This window comes from Staurois parvus, unplaced genomic scaffold (genome assembly GCF_062004578.1).
Source record: "Staurois parvus isolate SC_StPar_1 unplaced genomic scaffold, SC_StPar_1.0 ptg000449l, whole genome shotgun sequence".
Classification (NCBI taxonomy): Eukaryota; Metazoa; Chordata; class Amphibia; order Anura; family Ranidae; genus Staurois; species Staurois parvus.
The window spans coordinates 5,069,918-5,091,038 of NW_028318245.1; the positions used below are offsets into that span (position 1 = coordinate 5,069,918).

The 21,121-nt window shown below is 46.7% G+C and overlaps 1 protein-coding gene across 1 annotated transcript; it reads right to left on the reverse strand.

The window, feature by feature from the left end:
* Positions 1-782: 782 nt before the first annotated feature.
* Positions 783-11,158, reverse strand: LOC149453422 (uncharacterized). The gene is made up of 8 exons (XM_089688643.1): positions 11,105-11,158; positions 9,385-9,499; positions 8,551-8,739; positions 8,261-8,464; positions 7,953-8,144; positions 7,661-7,866; positions 7,569-7,576; positions 783-6,440 (listed from the first exon to the last, which is right to left on the reverse strand). The coding sequence occupies exons 2-8, from the start codon at positions 9,478-9,480 to the stop codon at positions 4,486-4,488; spliced, it is 2,850 nt and encodes a 949-aa protein (XP_089544769.1). The 5' UTR covers positions 9,481-9,499; positions 11,105-11,158; the 3' UTR covers positions 783-4,485.
* Positions 11,159-21,121: the final 9,963 nt, after the last annotated feature.

Consider the following 21,121-nt stretch of genomic DNA (forward strand, 5'->3'; position numbering starts at 1 on the left):
ATGATCACCAATGTAAGGGACATTCTTCCCACTGACCTCCAATGTAAGGGACATTCTTCCCACTGACCCCCAATGTAAGGGACATTCTTCCCACTGACCCCCAATGTAATGAACATTCTTCCCACTGACCACCAATGTAAGGGACATTCTTCCCACTGACCCCCAATGTAAGGGACATTCTTCCCACTGACCCCCAATGTAATGAACATTCTTCCCACTGACCACCAATGTAAGGGACATTCTTCCCACTGACCCCCAATGTAAGGGACATTCTTCCCACTGACCCCCAATGTAAGGGACATTCTTCCCACTGACCCCCAATGTAAGGGACATTCTTCCCTCTGATCACCAATGTAAGGGACATTCTTCCCACTGACCCCCAATGTAATGAACATTCTTCCCACTGACCACCAATGTAAGGGACATTCTTCCCACTGACCCCCAATGTAAGGGACATTCTTCCCACTGACCCCCAATGTAAGGGACATTCTTCCCACTGACCCCCAATGTAAGGGACATTCTTCCCTCTGATCACCAATGTAAGGGACATTCTTCCCACTGACCACCAATGTAAGGAACATTCTTCCCACTGACCCCCAATGTAAGGGACATTCTTCCCACTGACCACCAATGTAAGGGGAATCCTTTCTACTGACCCACCAACGAATTGGTTTTCCGTGAGACCTGAAAATCATTTAAAGGGTTCCTCTGGGGTAAAAAGTATGAGAAAATCTTATCTAAGAATTATAGTCATTTGTAAAGTAAGGAGTCAAAACAAAATATTCTACTTGCTTCAAAATTTTTTTATTTTACTTGAAAACAAAATCTGAATATCCAACTGACACAAAATAAAATCAACCTAAATAACTTCAAATACTAAAATGCAGCCAAATCATCCGAATCTATTATCATCAATCGAGCGGACCAATGAGAAGCCAGCTCTTTCAGTAATGCAAAGCAATGAGAACGATGAACCAGGTGCAGCCAACCAAAGAGGCCCTCCAGGAAACAGTGGCTAAATGGTTAGCTCTTCCTCCTGGCAGTACTCGGGTCGTTGGTTTGAATCCCAACCCAACGGCACCACCTGCCTGGAGTTTGCATGTTCTCCCTGTGTCTGCGTGGGTTTTTTCCAGGTACTCCGGTTTCCTCCCATACTCCAAAGACATGCTGGTAGGATAATTGGCTCCTGTCTAAATTGGCCTTAGTATGTGTATGTAGGGACTTTAGATTGTACGCTCCTCAGGGGCGGGGACTGATGTGAATGTACAATATATATGTAAAGCGTTGTGTAAATTGATGGCGCTATATAAGTACCTGTGATAAATAAATCATTTCTGATTGGGCGCTACGGGTTCTTGCAGATTCACAATGATCCTTTGAGTATTCAGTAGCCCAGTGGTCATCATACAGTATTTCTTGAAGTACCTCAATTAACCACTTTCCCGAAATACTGCTGCAGGGGTGCACAAAATCTCGTTTTAGCACTGATCGCTGTATTGGTGTCACTGGGGATGTCAGTGACACCAAGTCAGTCCCCCCCCCAATGTCAGAATGCCCACCGCAGTCGTTGATATATATTTGTGATCTTGCATTTCTGGGTAGGGGGGCGCGTGCCTCGGCTGTCAATCACCGGCGAGTATTACCGACGGGGGGGAGAGAACTGAAGGAAGACAACACAGATCTCTCCCGTCAGCTCCTGCACACTGCTTTGTATGGCTCTGCATAGCCAAGCGGCCGCGGATTTCAATCACCGGGTTCCGGACGGCGATTACCCACTGGCGCCCGGTGATTACCGAGCATCTCTGACGGGGAGGAGGACTGGTTTGTTTACTAACAGTCCTCCTTCCTGTCAGCTTGGGCACACTGCACAGCACAGCCATCCACAACAGTGTGAGTATAGTGAAGCACATAGACCCCGCCCCTTGGTAAAACACTCCCAGCACACAGTTAACCCTTTGATCACCCCTGTTAACCTCTTCCTGCCCAGTGCCATTACAGCGTCAGTGCTTTTTTTTCAGCACTGATCACTTTATTGGTGTCACTGGGGATGTCAGTGACACTAAGTCAGTTCCCCCCCCCAGTGTCAGAATGCCGGTCACAGTCCCACTATAAGTCGCTGATCGCCGCCATTACTAGTATTAAAAAAAAAATCCCAGTATCTATACCGCCATTTTTAAACGCTAAAACGTTCACGTAAACCAATTAATTTACACGTATTGGGATTTTATTTTTCAGCAAAGACACGGAGCAGAATACATTTTGGCTGAAATTTGATTATTTAACATCTTCATGCCGGCCGCACACAAATGTGCGACCTCCCGGGATCTGGGCCTAGATGCCAAGCGGCCCCACATTTGCATTCTATTAAAAAAGGACATACGTGCTGAGAGCGCACGCCCTGCCCGCTCCCAGCACACATGTCCGGTACTCACAGAAAGGTCCCGATCGAAAGAGATCAGGACCTTTCCCAATCATGTGACCGCACATCATGGCGGCCACATGACTCTAAACCCCGCCCCACCTCCAGGCTTCTGAAACCCTTAAAGGGCCGGGAGGCGCCGGCGTGAAGGGGTTAAAGTTTTTTACTGGACGTGTTTAATAGCAAAAAGTCCAAAATATAGTTTTTTTCTCAAAACTGTCGGTCTTTTTTCAAATAATAAAACACACAGGCGATCGAAAACCACCGAAAGAAAGCTCTATTTGTATGGAAAAAAAAGGACGTAAATTTCATCTGGGTGAGGCGTTGCACGACCGCGCAATTGTCAGTTAAAGTAACACAGCGCCGTATCGCAACAAAATGGCCTGGTCAGGAAAGAAAGGGGGGAGGGGTTAATAAGAGAAAAAAAAAAGCATTATTAAGGCCGCTAGATGGCGCTGCCGACCATAGGAGATATTTATATTATGGATAATGTGAGGATTATTCGTTTTGCTGGCGCAAATGCTTTTTATGCATAGACCCCATAACCGCATCCCAACCGCCCTATAGCAGATATACAGCTACAGCGGTGCGCAAAATCACGTATATATACGTGACTTGGCATTTCCAGGTAGGGGGCGCGCGCCCATGCGTATGCTTTTCATACATAGACCCCATAACCACATCCCAACCATCCTATAACAGATATACTGCTACAGGGCGGCAGGGGTGCGCAAAATCACGTGTATATATACGTGATTTGGCATTTCCAAGTAGGAGGCGCGCGCCAGACACATGCGCGCTCTACCTGCCATTCGTGGCCACTGCTGTCAATCACCGGGTCTCGGATGGTGATTACCCGCCGGCGCCCGGTAATTACTGAGCATCTCTGACGGGGAGAAGGACTGGTTTGGGTAGGGGGCGCGCCCCTACTGGTTTGGGTAGGGCGCGCCCTACCCTCGCCACCATTCGCGCCTGCAGCTGTCAATCACCTGGTCACGAATGGTGATTACCCGCCGGCGCCTACCAAGCACCTAATGGGGAGGAGGACTGGTTTGGGCAGGGGACGAACCCCAGCTGTGTGCACGCCCTATCCTCGCCACCATTCGCGGCCGCAGCTGTCAATCACCTGGTCACGAATGGTGATTATTCGCCAGCGCCCAGTGATTACTGAGCATCTCTGACGGGGAGGAGGACTGGTTTGGGTAGGTGGCACGCGCCAGTCGCGTGCGCACCCTAACCTCGCCACCATTCACGGCCACGGCTGTCAATCACTGGGTCACGGATGCTGATTACCCGCTGGCGCTCGGTGATTACCGTGCATCTCTGACGGGGAGGAGGACTGGTTTGGATAGGGGGCGCGTGCCAGCAGCGTGCGCGCCCTACCCTCGCCACCATTAGCGGCCGCAGCTGTCAATCACCTGGTCACAAATGGTGATTACCCACCAGCATCCAGTGCTTACTGAGCATCTCTGACAGGGAGGAGGACTGGTTTGGGCAGGGGGCGCACGCCAGCCGTGTGCACGCCCTACCCTCGCCACCGGTCACGGCCGTGGCTGTCGATCTCCTGGTCATGGATGATTACCCACAGGCGCCCGGTGCTTACCGAGCATCTTTGACGGGGGAGGAGGACTGGTTTGGGTAGGGAGTGCGTTTTGCCCGTGCGTATGCTTTTGATAGGTAGACCCCTTGGTGGCCTTCGTTGTGCCGAGTGCAGAGTGATCCATCAGGAAACAACTCCTATACGTCACCGATGTGCGGGAGTTTACTGAAATGAAGCCCGGTCGCAGCTTCTCTCCGTCCTTACGCAGGGTGACCGGTCTTGTATCTCCCCTTGACGTTTTATACAGGGAAGCCTGGAGTGGAAGGACCCTGTTGGAACACAGCTTTATCCTCTGCCCCGCCCCTGTGCGGCACAGTGATGATGTCACTGCCACTTTCACTGAGTAATATCTAGGTTTGCAAAGACAAAGTGAAGAACCATGGGGGCGGATCTCACCGAGCCAATCAGGTTCTCCAAAACACTAACACATCACTTTTCCTTTTTTTCCCCGCATTTGTCAACAGATTCAGCAGCTGCGTCTTTTCTGATGTCTAGTTAGGTACCCTTGATGCTTAAAACATTTCCCACACCCCGAACACGAATACGGATGCTCGCCCGTGTGAAATCTCTGGTGTAAAAGAAGATCCGCTTTCCGAATGAAACGTTTCCCGCACTTGGGGCATGAGAAAGGGCGCTTGCCTGTGTGAAGTCTCTGATGTATGAGAAGGTTTCCTCTTTGAATGAAACATTTCCCGCACTCCGAACAGGAATAAGGACGCTCCCCCGTGTGAGTTCTCCGGTGTGTAACAAGGCTCCCTTTTTTGATGAAACATTTCCCACACTCTGAACATGAATAGGGACGCTCACCATTGTGACTTCTCTGGTGATAAAGAAGGCTGCCTTTCCGAGTGAAATGTTTCCCGCACTCTGAACACGAATAAAGACGCTCGTCTGTGTGACTTCCCTGTTGTCCAAGCGGTGCTCCCTTCACAGCGAAACATATATCCAATGCTGAGCTTTCACCCGTGTGGCTTTTCAAGTGTTTAAGAAGACTTGCTTTAACAGTGAAACATTTCCCGCACTCCGAACATGAATAAGGACGCTCACCCGTGTGAATTCTCAGGTGTGTAAGAAGGTGCGCTTTTTGAATAAAACATTTCCCGCACTCTGAACATGCATAAGGATGTTCACCCGTGTGGATTTTCTGATGTCTAGTAAGCTCTCCTTTCTGAGTGAAACATTTCCCGCACTCTGAACATGAATAAGGACGCTCTCCGGTGTGAATTCTCTGGTGTATAAAAAGTGCTCTTTTCTGAAAGAAACATTTCCCGCACTCCGTACATGAGTAAAGATACTCTCCTGAATAAGGACGCTCGCTTGTGTGAGTTATTTGGTGCGCCCGAAGGTGTTCCTTCTGAGTGAAACATTTCCCGCACTCTAAACATGAATAAGGACGTTCACCTGTGTGAATTCTTTGGTGTCTAAGAAGTGCCCCCTTCAAAATGAAACATTTCCCGCACTCTGAACATGAAAAAGAATGCTCACCTGTGTGAATTTTCTGGTGTGTAAGAAAGTACCTTTTCTGAGTGAAACATTTCCCACACTCTGAACATGAATAGGGACGCTCACCTGTGTGAACTCTCTGGTGTCTATGAAGGTCTCCCCTATGAATAAAACATTTCCCACACTCTGAACATGAATAAGGACGTTCACCTGTGTGAATTCTCTGGTGTATATGAAGGTTTCCTTTATGGACGAAAGATTTTTCACACTCTGAACAAGAATAACGACGCTCTCCTGTGTGAATTTTCTGGTGTGTAAGAAGTTTCTTTTTCAGACAGAAACATTTCCCACACTCAGAACATGAATAAGAACGTCCACTTGTGTGACTTCTCTGATGTCTAAAAAGTACTGGTTTCGTAATGAAACATTGCCCGCACACTGTGCATATGTAGGGCTGCTTGCCAGTGTGACTTCTAAGGTGTTTATGAAAGTCTTCTCTCTCAGTGAAACATTTCCCACACTCTGAACATGAAAAGGGCTCACTGGTGTGAGATCTGAGATGTGTATGAAGTTCAGAAATCATCTTAAAAGTTTTCCCGCATTCCATACATGACAATGAACTCTCAGCTGTGCGCATCTCTTCATGGCTTAGAGAAGTTTCCTCAGGATTGGACGGATTGGTAGATGAATCTACACTGTGAGGTCTTCTAAAGATGTCTGAGGTACCAGGATGTGAATGATTGGGAAATTCCTCAGCATTAAAGGAGTCCATTGGGTTCTCCAAACAATATGGTATGTGGGGCAGATATTGAGAGCGAAGGTTTACTCCTGGAGAATAATGAGCAACGTCATCGATTTCTGCATCATAACCTGGAGGTAAAGTAAGATCTTCCTCCGAGGTTCTACCAACATGGAGTCCTTCTGGCAGAAAGCAAAACATGGAATACAAAGTAATCTTCACATTCAGCCTCACCAGTCATACATGAAAACATCAAATATAAAACACATAAAAACTATAGAAGACTGAATGACACTGACTGTGCATGGATTATACTGAGGAATGGAGATGGACCTTCCATATGGTGTCCAGTATCTCCTCCTCATTTGTTGGGAACATGACGTTATATTGAGGAATGGAGATGGACCTTTCATATGGTGTACAGTATCTCCTCCTCATTTGTTGGGGACATGACGTTATATTGAGGAATGGAGATGGACCTTTCATATGGTGTCCAGTATCTCCTCCTCATTTGTTGGGGACATGACGTTATATTAAGTAATGGAGATGGACCTTTCATAAGGTGTCCAGTATCTCCTCATTTGTTGGGGACATGACGTTATATTGAGGAATGGAGATGGACCTTTCATATGGTGTCCAGTATCTCCTCCTCATTTGTTGGGAACATGACGTTATATTGAGGAATGGAGATGGACCTTCCATATGGTGTCCAGTATCTCCTCCTCATTTGTTGGGAACATGACGTTATATTGAGGAATGGAGATGGACCTTCCATATGGTGTCAAGTATCTCCTCCTCATTTGTTGGGAACATGACGTTATATTGAGGAATGGAGATGGACCTTTCATATGGTGTCCAGTAACTCCTCCTCATTTGTTGGGAACATGACGTTATATTGAAAATTGGAGATGGACCTTTCATATGGTGTCCAGTATCTCCTCATTTGTTGGGAACATGACATTATATTGAGGAATGGAGATGGACCTTTCATATGGTGTCCAGTATCTCCTCATTTGTTGGGAACATGACGTTATATTGAGGAATGGAGATGGACCTATCATATGGTGTACAGTATCTCCTCCTCATTTGTTGGGAACGTGACGTTATATTGAGGAATGTAGATGGACCTTTCATATGGTGTCCAGTATCTCCTTCTCATTTGTTGGGAACATGACGTTATATTGAGGAATGGAGATGGACCTTTCATATGGTGTCCAGTATCTCCACATTATTTGTTGGGCATTGTGGTGAATACAAATCGGTTTGACTCAATGGTACCTTGATGATATTTTTATCTTAGCACTTCTCAAGCATGTTGGGATTTGTACTCTTCTATGTTGGACAAGGTTAACATAGACAGTGCAGACTTATATAACTGATAGATATATAAACCATAATTTTTTAAAAGGAAAGGAACCAAACATTTAAAAAACAAATAACTGTATATAGATTGTGTTACTAGCATTTGCAAGTCACCCTAAATGTCAGAAGACTGTCAAAGAAAAGTCCTTCTGTACCTTTATAATAAAGTCTCCTCTTACCCGGTGATGTGAGGGGCGGCTGATTGTCCATCATGACGTCCTTGTAGAGGTCCTTGTGTCCTTCTAAATACTCCCACTCCTCCATGGAGAAATAGACAGTGACATCCTGACACCTTATAGGAACCTGAGACACACAATGATACAGTCACCATCCAGACACATCCCTTGTCTGTTACTGGAGAATGTCCCAGAATTCCCGGCACCGCTCACCTCTCCTGTCAGCAGACCAATGATCTTCTGGGTGACTTCTAGAATCTTCTTATTGCTATTTCTCTCAAGAGTCAAGAAGGTAGGTGGAGACGCAATGATTGGGCAAAGTATTTTTCTCCTACTTGTAGAGAAGCGGCAATTTTTCCTTTTTGTATTATTCTCAAGAGATGTCTTCATGACTACAGAACAGTCCTGTGAAACACAGCAATACATATAATATCAGAATCCTCCTCACCTCTCTGGTCAGGTCTGTGTTTTATGAATAAAGATAACAGTGATGTCATGTTATCTCCCAGAATCCTCCTCACCTCTCCGGTCAGCAGGTAGATGATCTCCAGGGTGAGGTCCAATATCATCTCATTCAAGAAAATTTTTTTTTCTCCAAATTTTTCATCATTTAAGGTCTGCAGATCCTCCATCATGACGTCCTTGTAGAGATCCTTGTGTCCTTCTAAATACTCCCACTCCTCCATGGAGAAATAGACAGTGATATCCTGACACCTTATAGGAACCTGACACACACAATGATACAGTCACCATCCAGACACATCCCTTGTCTGTTACTGGAGAATGTCCCAGAATTCCCGGCACCGCTCACCTCTCCTGTCAGGAGCTCAGAGATCTTGTTGGTGACGTCTAGAATCTTCTTTTTGTCAAATAAAGGAGTCAGGGACACGGATGAAGGGACAGTGATGGGTCTCGGAGTTCCTCTTCGTCCTTCTGACTCCCGGTGATGTCTACTGGAGGTCACATCCTCACCAGATGTCTTCTTCACTACTGTGTAACCCTATTGAGAGACATCATTAGAAATGCTTACTGAACTGAGGCTGTGAAATTTCCAGAATCTTCCCCATATCAGGTCATGTCATCTTCACCGGATAAATGTAACCCTCCTTTAATGAATATTAAGATGATTGTGTAATATTCCCAGAATGCCACCCAGCACGTTGGTCAGATACGTGTTTTATTAATAGAGATAAGAGTGATGTCGTGTGACCTCCCAGAATCCTCCTCACCTCTCCGGTCAGGTCTGTGTTTTATTAATAGAGATAGGAGTGATGTCATGCGACCTCCCAGAATCCTGCTCACCTCTCCGGTCAGGTCTGTGTTTTATTAATAGAGATGAGAGTGATGTCATGTGACCTCCCAGAATCCTCCTCACATCTCTGGTCAGGTCTGTGTTTTATTAATAGAGATAAAAGTGACATCATGTTACATCCCAGAATCCTCAACTTTCCGGTCAGGTCTTTTTTATTATTAGAGATGAGTGATGTCATTTGACCTCCCAGAATCCTGCTCACTTCTCCGGTCAATTCTGTTTTATTAATAGAGATGAGTGATGTCATGTGACCTCCCAGAATCCTCCTCACCTCTCCGGTCAGGTCTGTGTTTTACTAATAGAGATAAGAGTGATGTCATGTGACCTCCTCACCTCTCCGGTCAGCAGATAGATGATCTCCAGGGTGCAGTCCAGTATCCTCTCTGTCATGTGACTTTGGTCTTTCTCTATCGTCATCATTGAGGTCATGTGATCTATACAGGACTCTCTGTAGATGGATAATAAACTGAGAATTATCTGGACTGGACCGGGATGAATGATGTCTGCACACAGTTCCTCCAGAGTTCATACTGCTTGTTATACCAGATTAGAGGTCTTGTTTATCAATTTAACTCAACAAAAAAAAAATAGAGATTTTATTTAAAGCCTAACATCAGCAAGAACATGGTTAGTATAAGTTTGGATGGGGATGGGGATTAGAACTTCTGTTGAAGTGACAGATGTCAGGAAGAACAGGAAGTGAGAAGAAATCACAGTGAGAGCCAAGGTCAACAAAATAACTCTGGCGATATCCGTGCTCAATTGATGTTCAGGATCACATGAGACAAAACAGAGATGGAGGATTGCAAGCGGATAAATAGTCTCAAAAGCTCACCATGGACGGATTGCAATTCAGGCCGATTCAGCAAGCCCTGTTTAAAATTCGATCAGCGTGTGCCCGTCCCTACTCCTGGTCAAAGGGACAAACTGGAGAACATTTGTTGGTCAGCAGCTGAGGCCGCTGATCAATGTATTCCCAATAGTGGTGAGTCCCCACTGTTGGAATTTAATGTCCCAGCTTTATTTAAAACCTATCTGAGCTATAACCCTATATTTAGGATTCATCTGGTCTATAAATAAAAGACTGGAATAAATCAGAGGCTTTGGATGGATGGTTGGATAAATGGTTCTATATTTAGGATGTATCTGGTCTATAAACCAGAGACTCTGGATGGACGGTTGGATAAATGGCTCTATATTTAGGACGTATCCGGTCTATAAACCAGAGGCTCTGGATGGACGGTTGGATAAATGGCTCTATATTTAGGACGTACCCGGTCTATAAACCAGAGGCTCTGGATGGACGGTTGGATAAATGGTTCTATATTTAGGACGTACCCGGTCTATAAACCAGAGGCTCTGGATGGACGGTTGGATAAATGGCTCTCTATTTAGGACGTATCCGGTCTATAAACCAGAGAATCTGGATGGACGGTTGGATAAATGGTTCTATATTTAGGACGTATCCGCTCTATAAACCAGAGGCTCTGGGTGGACGGTTGGATAAATGGTTCTATATTTAGGACGTATCCGCTCTATAAACCAGAGGCTCTGGGTGGACGGTTGGATAAATGGTTCTATATTTAGGATGTATCCGGTCTTTAAACCAGAGGCTCTGGATGGACGGTTGGATAAATGGTTCTATATTTAGGACGTATCCGCTCTATAAACCAGAGGCTCTGGATGGACGGTTGGATAAATGGCTCTATATTTAGGACGTATCCGGTCTATAAACCAGAGGATCTGGATGGACGGTTGGATAAATGGTTCTATATTTAGGACGTATCCGCTCTATAAACCAGAGGCTCTGGGTGGACGGTTGGATAAATGGTTCTATATTTAGGACGTATCCGGTCTATAAACCAGAGGCTCTGGATGGACGGTTGGATAAATGGTTCTATATTTAAGATGTATCCGGTCTATAAACCAGAGGCTCTGAAATAAAAGTTGGATAAATGGCTCTACAGAAGATAAAAGAAGTCACAGTGACTATGGACAGACATGACTGGGGGGGGGAATTACTGGGTATAAATAATAAATATTATAATATTACCTCCTCTGCTGCCAGTTCTAGCAATGTCTCCTCTCCAAGTCTCATGAGCTATCATTTCCTGTCTGTACTTTACATCACTTCCTGTCTGTCTGCCTCTATGACAATAAAAGAGATGACCGCCTTGTGGAGAATATGAAATCTGCAGCCTTCGTTTTTCTAGTGTTGTCAAATTTCATGAATTCAAATTAATAGAGTATCAGTTGATTTTGTGGTTGCTGACCCATAATGCCCGGCACAAATCAGAACCTGGCCAACAGCCTTACAGCTAGAGTTGCCACCTCATCCCTTTAAAATGGAACACATATGAATGACATGGGTTCTGAGGCTAATTTATTGCACATATGGCACTAAGTGTGTTTAATTCCCACCGTAATCTGCCCCAGAACCCGTATCATTCATATGTGTTCGGGTTTAGAGCTATGAGGTGGCCACCCTACCTACAGCCATTAATAACATGTAGGATCTCTACAGCCTCGCCCCTTACTTCAAGAGCGGTGGAAGGTTGGGATTGGTAGCCAATCAATTTCTAAATTCAACTTGTTCAATGAAGCTTTGATAAATGAAAACCTGGAAGCTGATTGGTTTCTATGGAGAGTTGCATCAGATTTTGCACTTTCCAGTTTTAGTAAATAACCCCCTATGAAATATTATTTAATTGTAAGAAAATCGAAAGACAAGCCAACGTGCTTTGGAGGTTCCAAATGTCCCCATTCATCAGGGCTTACAAAAGCTGATCTCTCCGCTGATCCCCGCTGAGCAGGCAGATGAGAGGTCGGTGTCCGCTCCTCTGCTGCAGAGCGGACACAGACATCGCCCGCTGTCTTCTATGGGGTGGTTGGATGATCCAGATCCCCATCTGTCAGTTTTTGGCGTACAGGATCGGATTGGATGCCAGTGGGTGTCAGCAGACTTGTCCGCTGACACCCACTGGTCCATAGAGGTCTATGGATGGTCCGATCGGGTCCATCTGAAAAACCAACAGGTGGACCCGATTGGACCGTCAGTGTGAAAGGGGCCTTAACTTGTTCCAGACACAGCAAAGCTGCCTTTGTTTGCAGCACAACACCACATACCTGTGCGGTACACCCTGGTGTACCAAATCATCACATTCTTTGCACCACATTCCCCCCCAAAGACAGTAAAGGGGAAAGCTGTGGACTTTGATGTAAAGGGGAATACTACGGACTGTGATGTAAAGGGGAACTCTGAAGGAGGAAACCTCTAAAGGAGGTCTGTGGTTACCAGAGCCCTCCCTTACACAAGAGCCCCCAGAGTTCCCCTTACATTAGAGTCCTCAGAGTTCTCCTTTACATTAGAATCTGCAGCTTACAGTGCAAGGGAGACCTCTGTGGACCCTGATGTAAAGGTGAACTCTGATGTAAGGGGGACACTACGGACCATGATGTAAAGGGGAACTATGATGCAAGGGGGTCTGCGGGTACCAGAACCCACCTTACTCAAGAGTTGGCAGAGTTCCCATTACATCAGAGTCCTCAGAGTTCTCCTTTGCATCAGAATCTGCAGGGTTTCCCCTTACAGTGCAAGGGGACAACTGCGGGCCCAGATGTAAAGGTGAACTCTGATGGCAGGGGGACACTGCAGCCTGTCATGTAAAGGTGAACTCTGATGTAAGGGAATCTGTGGTTACCAGAGCCCCCCCTTACACAAGCATCCCCAGAGTTCCCCTTACATCAGAGTCCTCAAAGTTCCCCTTTACATCAGAATCTGCAAGGTTCCCCCTTACAGTGCAAGGGAGACCTCTGCTGACCATGATGTAAAGGTGAACTCTGATGTAAGGGGGATACTGCGGACCATGATGTAAAGGGGAACTCTGATGTAAAGGGGTTTGTGGTTACCAGAGCCCCCCTTACACAAGAGTTGACAGAGTTCCCCTTACATCAGAGTCCTCAGAGTTCTCCTTTACATTATAATCTGCAGGGTTCCCCCTTACAGTGCAAGGGGACAACTGCGGGCCCAGATGTAAAGGTGAACTCTGATGTCAGGGGGACACTGCCGACTGTCATGTAAAGGTGAACTCTGATGTAAGGGAGTCTGTAGTTACCAGAGCCCTCCCTTACACAAGAGCCCCCAGAGTTCCCCTTACATCAGAGTCCTCAAAGTTCCCCTTTACAACAGAATCTGCAGGGTTCCCCCTTACAGTGCAAGGGAGACCTCTGCTGACCATGATGTAAAGGTGAACTCTGATGCAAGGGGGTCTGTGGTTACCAGAGCCCCCCTTACACAAGAGTTGGCAGAGTTCCCCTTACATCAGAGTCCTCCTTTACATTATAATCTGCAGGGTTCCCCCTTACAGTGCAAGGGGACAACTGCGGACCCAGATGTAAAGGTGAACTCTGATGTCAGGGGGATACTGCAGACTGTCATGTAAAGGTGAACTCTGATGTCAGGGGGATACTGCAGACTGTCATGTAAAGGTGAACTCTGATGTAAGGGAGTCTGTGGTTACCAGAGCCCCCCTTACACAAGCGTCCCCAGAGCTCCCCTTACATCAGAGTCCTCAAAGTTTTCCTTTACATCAGAATCTGCAAGGTTCTCCCTTACAGTGCAGGGGAGACCTTTGCTGGCACTGATGTAAAGGTGAACTCTGATGTAAGGGGGGTCTGTGGTTACTATAGCCCCCCCCCCTTACACAAGAGTCCCTAGAGATCCCCTGTACAGGAGCATAGAGGGAGGGGACAACAGGCAGGAAGCCATTTTCATTGCAATTCCTATAGCTGCAGCTTACTACCAAGTGGGCTCCTGTGAGATAGGGAAACAGCTCTCATTGTTCGAAAAAAGTTTGTGTGGAAGTAAATTAATGTTATGACTGACATTCTGCGGTTTAGCCACAAGATGTCACTGTTTTTCTAACACAGCCTCAGACTGCATAGATATTTGTATATTTATGAAGAGGTGGGGTTTTTTTTGCACACACTGGTGTCCGTTTATGAACCAGCAGTAATAGATCGCTGCTCAGTTCTCTGGCATTCTCGGAGAACACAGTTCTCCTGAGAATGCAGTTTATGAAGCAGTTCTCCGAACGAAGGGAGAACGGTCTCCAAACGCTGGAGAACGGTCTACAAACTCTGGAAAACGGCTGATTTTACTATAATCTCGCGAGATTACAGTAAAAGATCAGTTTACAAAGCAGAGGTAAATTATCTCTGCTTAATTTGCGGTCCCTCTGATTCTCCAGCTCTGGGCTGGAGAATCTGGAGGGAGAACACAGATCTCCAGTGAAGGGCTGACATGATCTCCTGAGTGTCATAAACTGTGAATGACCAGAGAATAGCTGACATCCGTTGAATCGCAGCTATTCTCTGTGTCATAAACGGACACCAGAGTTGGAGAGAACAGGAAGGGGAGAGAGAGAAGCCATGTTTTGGAGCATGGTGAATAAGGGGCCCTGTGAGCTGAGAATCGGATGACATCCAGGTGTGAAAGCGTCCCTCCGTAACCAGAGCTGCAGCTAAGTGAAGCTGATGAGATTGCTGCCAGGAATGCTGATGAGATTGCTGCCAGGAAGGCTGATGAGAGCAGAGGAACTAGGCAACATATACGGCGAGACCGCATGCTTGTTGGAGAGACATTTGTTCTGTTCAGAGTCACCAGCGGATGCAAAGCAGGCCCGGGTCGGTAAGATCGTGCACGCACCTCATTTCAGTGTTGGTGCCTTGAGACTGAGTCCAGGCCTATAGTTAGTTAGGGTCTCTGTTTGTGTCAGGCCACAAGTGTTGTTACTGATCATTGGAAGGACTCTACAACTTAAAGTGACATTTCACATTGGAGAGCTGATAAAATCCTACAAACTCAAGCCAGACTGGCGTTTTGCTCAGAAGGAATACTCAGGCATGTGCTACAGGACCAGTTATGGGAGGGGGAATACTAGATTTGTGTAAGATTGTAAGCTGTTGTGCTGCACCGCAGGCTAGCCCATACCGTACACCCATACACTGATTCCTGCTCTTTTAGGGTAATAACGGGTAAGGTGTGGCAGCTTAGTTGTGCCCGCCAGTAGGTAAATTACTACACTTTCTACCTTCATCCATCAGAAGGCGCCATGCTGTGCAGCACAAGGGTCTCAGCTTTTGGGCTGGGTGTATGTAAATTTATTGTATGTTTCCAGCATTTGTGGTTGTGTTTATTTGCCACATCTAAGTAAAATTCTGTTGTGGTAAAAGCTGGTGTTGGGGTTTCTTTCCTCGTTCGTGACTTCACTGTATCCTGGGGAGCCCACCCCAGTACAGGGCTTACACTCCAATGATGAGGAGGGTGGGGATAACGAGATTACTGTACCTGGGTGCCAGACATTGGGGAAAGTAAGGAAGAGGGAGGATTTTGATTCCAGGTGCAAGGGCAGCTGTCCACTGAATGGCACTGCCACAGAGGTGCAGGCCAACGCTACAGTCCCTGGTGACTTTATTAGGTCCACCTTACTAGTACCAGGTTGGACCCCCTTTTGCCTACATTTGTGGCATAGATTCCACAAGGTGTTGGGAATGTTCCTCAGAGATTTTGGCCCATATTGGCATGATAGCATCACGCCGTTACTGCAGAATTGTCGGCTGCATATCTCTGGTGCGAATCTCCGATTCCACTACATCCCAAAGGTGCTCTATTGGATGGACATCTGGTGACTGTGGAGGCCATTAGAGTCCAGTGACCTCATTGTCATGTTGGAGATGATGTGAGCTTTGTGACATGGTGCAATTTCCTGCTGGAAGGAGCCATCAGAAGATGGAGACACTGGAGTCATAAAGGGATGGACATGGTCAGCAACAATACTCAGGTAGTTCATGGCGTATAAATGATGTTCAATTGGTACTAAGGGGCCAAAAGTAAGCCAAGAAAATTTCCCCCACACCATGACACCACCACCATCAGCCTGAACCATTGATACAAGGCAGGATGGATCCACCACACCATGACACCACCACCAGCATGAACCTTTGATACAAGGCAGGATGGATCCACCACACAATGATACCACCACCACCAGCCTGAATCGTTGATACAAGGCAGGATGGATCCACCACACCACCACCACCACCAGCCTAAACTGTTGATACAAGGCAGGATGGATCCATGCTTTCATGTTGTTTACGCCAAATTCTGACCCTACCATCTGAATGTCGCAGCTGAAATCCAGACTCATCAGACCAGGAAATGTTCTTCCAATCTTTTATTGTCCAATTTTGGTGACCCGGTGCCAACTGTAGCCTCCGTTTCCTGTTCTTAGCTGACAGGAGTGGCACCTGGTGTGGTCTTCTGATGCTGTAGCCCATCTGCTTCAAGGTTGGATGTGTTGTGCGTTCAGAGATGGTATTCTGCATACCTTGGTTGTAACGAGTGGTTATTTGAGCTACTGCTGCCTTTCTATCATCTGGAACCAGTCTGCCCATTCGCCTCTGACCTCAACAAGGCATTTTTGTCAACACAACTGCTGCTGATTGGATATTTTTCGGAACATTCTCTGTAAACCCTAGAGATGGTTGTGCGTGAAAATCCCAGTAGATCAGCAGTTTTTGAAATACTCAGAGAAGCCCGTCTGGCACCAACAACCATACCACGTTTAAAGTCACTTAAATCCCCTTTCTTCTCCAGTCTGATGCTCAGTTTTAACTTTAGCAAGTCGTCTTCATCATGTCTAGATGCCTAAATGCATTGAGTTGCTGCCGTGTGATTGGCTGATGAGCAATTTTTGTGACCAAGCCATTGAACAGGTGGACCTCATAAAGTGGCCGGTGAGTGTATATGAGAGAGAGAAATGTGGAGTGAAGATGGGTTAAAAATGTTGTCAGGTATTAGCAAGTCTCCTCATTGTGAACACAGCAAGTATGTAGTACATGAGATGAGGAGTGGGTGAAGACCAAGCTCAGTGTGGATGACTCCAAGGTCCTGAAGGCACATTCATCCAACATGAGCCCAATGTCTTGATGTATTAAATGTGCCTTCAGGAGCTTGGAGTTATCCACACCGAGCTTGGGCTTCACCCACTCACTTCTCATCTCATGTACCAATGTTATAGGTATTTGATGAATGTGTATGTAAATTTGTCTCTCCTCATGGAAGCTGGTAACATAGCCATCCATGGCCAGATTTCTCTTGTTCAGCCCGTAGTCTGAATGAGAAAAGAATCATTCAATTCCCTCATCTATGCCAACTATTGCACTCAGTTTGGGCTAGAAACCAAGCTGGACTGGTTCAAAATGTTACGGATAGGTGTTAGGTGGTTTCACAGGTAAGTGGTGGTGCTGATCTCTCGTTGGAGGTTTGGGTTGCTACCATACTGGTATGACAGAGCTGTCGCTTCAGTAGAAATAACACTTAAATGAGAAGGACCAAAATACTAACTCTTGGTGGAAGAATAAAAAACGTTTACTGAAAGTGTAAGAACGTACAGCTCGTGCCGACGCGTTTCAAGAGAATGGCCTCCCCCTTCTTCAGGTCTGCTGGTACATGGTAACGGAGATGGATGGACTAGCTGGCATTTGCCATCACACAAAATTCTGGTACTACCTGGGAGCCCATCTAGATCTGTTAGCAACGTACTGAAAGCCCTGAAGAAGGAGGAGGCAATTCCCCCGAAACCTGTTGGCTTGATCTGTACAATCCCAGGCTTTCATGTTGGCAATCTTCCACCAAGAGTTGGGTAATTTGGGACACCAGGTGCTCCTTCCTTCTCATTCGAGCTATTTTACTCAGGCATCTGCTGCTGTCCGAACGCCCAAACATTTGTAAAGAAGGAAGTGGAAACAGAATACTGTGCATTGTTGAGCTATTTTTTTGTTCATTTACGTTACAAAACCAGAATATCCTGTCCACAGAAAATAAAATCAAGGCCTAGTTTGAGTCAGTTCTTATATAATCGGGTTCAATGAGGAAAACACATCCAGATCTACCAAGTTGTCCATTAGGTCAGGGATGTCAAAATGGCAGCCCTCCAGCTGTTGCGAAACTACAAGTCCCATCATGCCTCTGCCTTTGGGAGTCATGTCAATCTTGCAATGCCTCATGGGACTTGTAGCTTGGCAACAGCTGGAGGGCCGCCAAATTGACACCTGTGCTCTAGTGGGACAAGGTAGAAAGGCTGGAGTGGTGTTGCCACAATCTCCACCTCGTCCAAAGGAGCCCATGTCGAGAAAGTGACTCCCCGTGGTTACAATTTATCAGGACAACCAGGACCTGGAAGACTCTTGATGATCACTGAAGTAGCGGTGACTACTACTACCATGATTCTTGGCTTCCACAGCAGTCAGGTATGGCGTCAGGCACCTTGCTGTCTTCCTTTTGCAGGACAACCGGGATGTGGAAGACTTGACAATCACTGACGTACCGGTGACTACTACTACCATGATTCTTGGCTTCCACAGCAGTCAGGTATGGCTACAGGCGCCTTGCTGTCCTACTTTTGCAGGACAACCAGGATCTGGCAGACTCTTGTCGATCACTGAAGTACCGGTGACTACTACTACCATGATTCTTGGCTTCCACAGCAGCCCGTCAGGTATGGCGTCAGGCGCCTTGCTGTCTTCCTTTTGCAGGACAACCAGGATCTGGAAGACTCTTAACGATCACTGAAGTACCGGTGACTACTACTACCATGATTCTTGGCTTCCACAGCAGTCAGGTATGGCGTCAGGCGCCTTGCTGTCTTCCTCTTGGGGGACAACCAGGATCTGGAAGACTCTTGAAGATCACTGAAGTAGCGGTGACTACTACTACCATGATTCTTGGCTTCCACAGCAGTCAGGTATGGCATCAGGCGCCTTGCTGTCCTCCTTTTCCTAGTTTGGCAACAGCTGGAGGGCCGCTAGTTTGACACCCGTGCATTAGGTGGACTGATGACAAGATAGCTCCTTGAGTATAGCAAAGCAATGAGATTGATGAACCAAGAGCAACCAACCAAAGGGGTCTTCTGGGCAAGGGAAGTTCTGAATGGGCGTGATGGCTTACTGCAGCGTTGCAATGATCTGCGCTTTCAGTAGGATAGACACATCAACACATTCGAAAGTATAATACAGAAATAATCAGCGTTTTGTCTACTTTTAGCTGACTATATGAAATATATACATGAGGATCAGCTGGTGGACAATCATCTTATTAGATGCCCTCTGCCAAAGAAGCTTTACATCAGTAGAAGGATCCAATCACTGGAAAGTTCCAGGTGTTACTGACAAATATTTTAGCTTTCCAGGAATGGAGAATGGTGTCAGACTGACCGACAGTGAGATGGACAATGAAGCCAGACAGTGGGACCTGTAAGGGTTTGGTAGACACTAAAGAATTCCACCATTTTATTTTTTTCATTTGAAAGGTGGTGAGATGTTTGTTCTTTCGTTCCAGGGTCTGAATTCCGACCACGGCAATTACAAGGAGCCTCCATTCTCCCTGTCGGATGTCCAGTGTACACTATATTGCCAAAAGTATTGGTCCGCCGGCCTTTCCACACACATGACCTTTAATGCCCCCCCCAGTCTTAGTCTGTAGGGTTCAATATTGCGTTGGCCCCGCCCTTTGCAGCTATAACAGCTTCAACTCTTCTGGGAAGGCTGTCCACAAGGTTTAGGAGGGTGTCTATGGGAAGGTTGGACCATTCTTCCAGAAGCACATTTGTCAGGTCAGGCACTGATGTCGGGGGAGGAGGCCTGGCTCGTAGTCTCCGCTCTAATTCATCCCAAAGGGATGTGGGGATATGGGGTTGAAGTCAGGACTCTGTGCAGGACAGTCAAGTTCCTCCACCCCAAACTGGCTCCTCCATGTCTTTATGGACCTTGCTTTGTGCACTGGTGCGCAGTCATGTTGGAACAGGAAGGGGCCATCCTGAAACTTTTCCCTCAAAGTTGGGAGCATGAAATTGTCCAAAATGTCGCCTTAAGAGTTCCCTTCACTGGAACTAGGGGGCCAAGCCCAACCCCTGAGGAACAACTCCACACCACAATCCCCCCTCCACCAAACTTTACGCTTGGCACAATGCAGTCAGGCAAGTACCGTTCTCCTGGCCACCGCCAAACCCAGACACGTCCATCGGATTGCCAGACAGAGAAGTGTGATTGGTCACTCCAGAGAACATGTCTCCATTGCTCTAGAGTCCAGTGGCGGCGTGCTTTACACCACAGCATCCGACGCTTTGCATTGCACTTGGTGATGGAAGGCTTGGCTGCAGCTGCGTGGCCATGGAAACCCTATCCATGAAGCTCTCTACGCACTGTTGTTTGGCTCATCTGAAGGCCACACCAAGTTTGGAGATCTTTATCTATTGACTCTGCAGACAGTTGGTGACTTCTGCGCACTGTGCGCGTCAGCATGCGCTGACCCAGCCCTGTCATGTGACGTGGCCTACCACTTGGTGGCTGATTTGCTGTTGTTCCCAGTTGCTTCCACTTTGTTATAATCCCACTAACAGTTGAGCGTGGAATATTTAGTAGCCAGGAAATGTCACAGATGGACTTATTGCACAGGTGACCACCTATCATGGGACCACGCTTGGAGTCACTGAGCTCCTGAGAGCGACCCATTCTTTCACCAATGTTTGTAGAAGCAGTCTGCATGCCTAGGGGCTTGATTGTATACACCTGTGTCCATGGAGGGGATTGGAACACCTGAATCACATGATTGGGAGGGGATTGGAACACCTGAATCACATGATATGGAGGGGATTGGAACACCTGAATCACATGATATGGAGGGGATTGGAACTCCTGAATCACATGATATGGAGGGGATTAGAACATCTGAATCACATGATTGGGAGGGGATTGGAACACCTGAATCACATGATATGGAGGGGATTGGAACACCTGAATCACATGATATGGAGGGGATTGGAACTCCTGAATCACATGATATGGAGGGGATTAGAACATCTGAATCACATGATATGGAGGGGATTGGAACCCCTGAATCACATGATTTGGAGGGCGGGGCCAATACTTTGAGCAATATAGTGTATTTTATATTACGGAACATGCTAAAGAGAGGTGAGGACACCAGGAATAGTAGGAGGAAGATCTCACC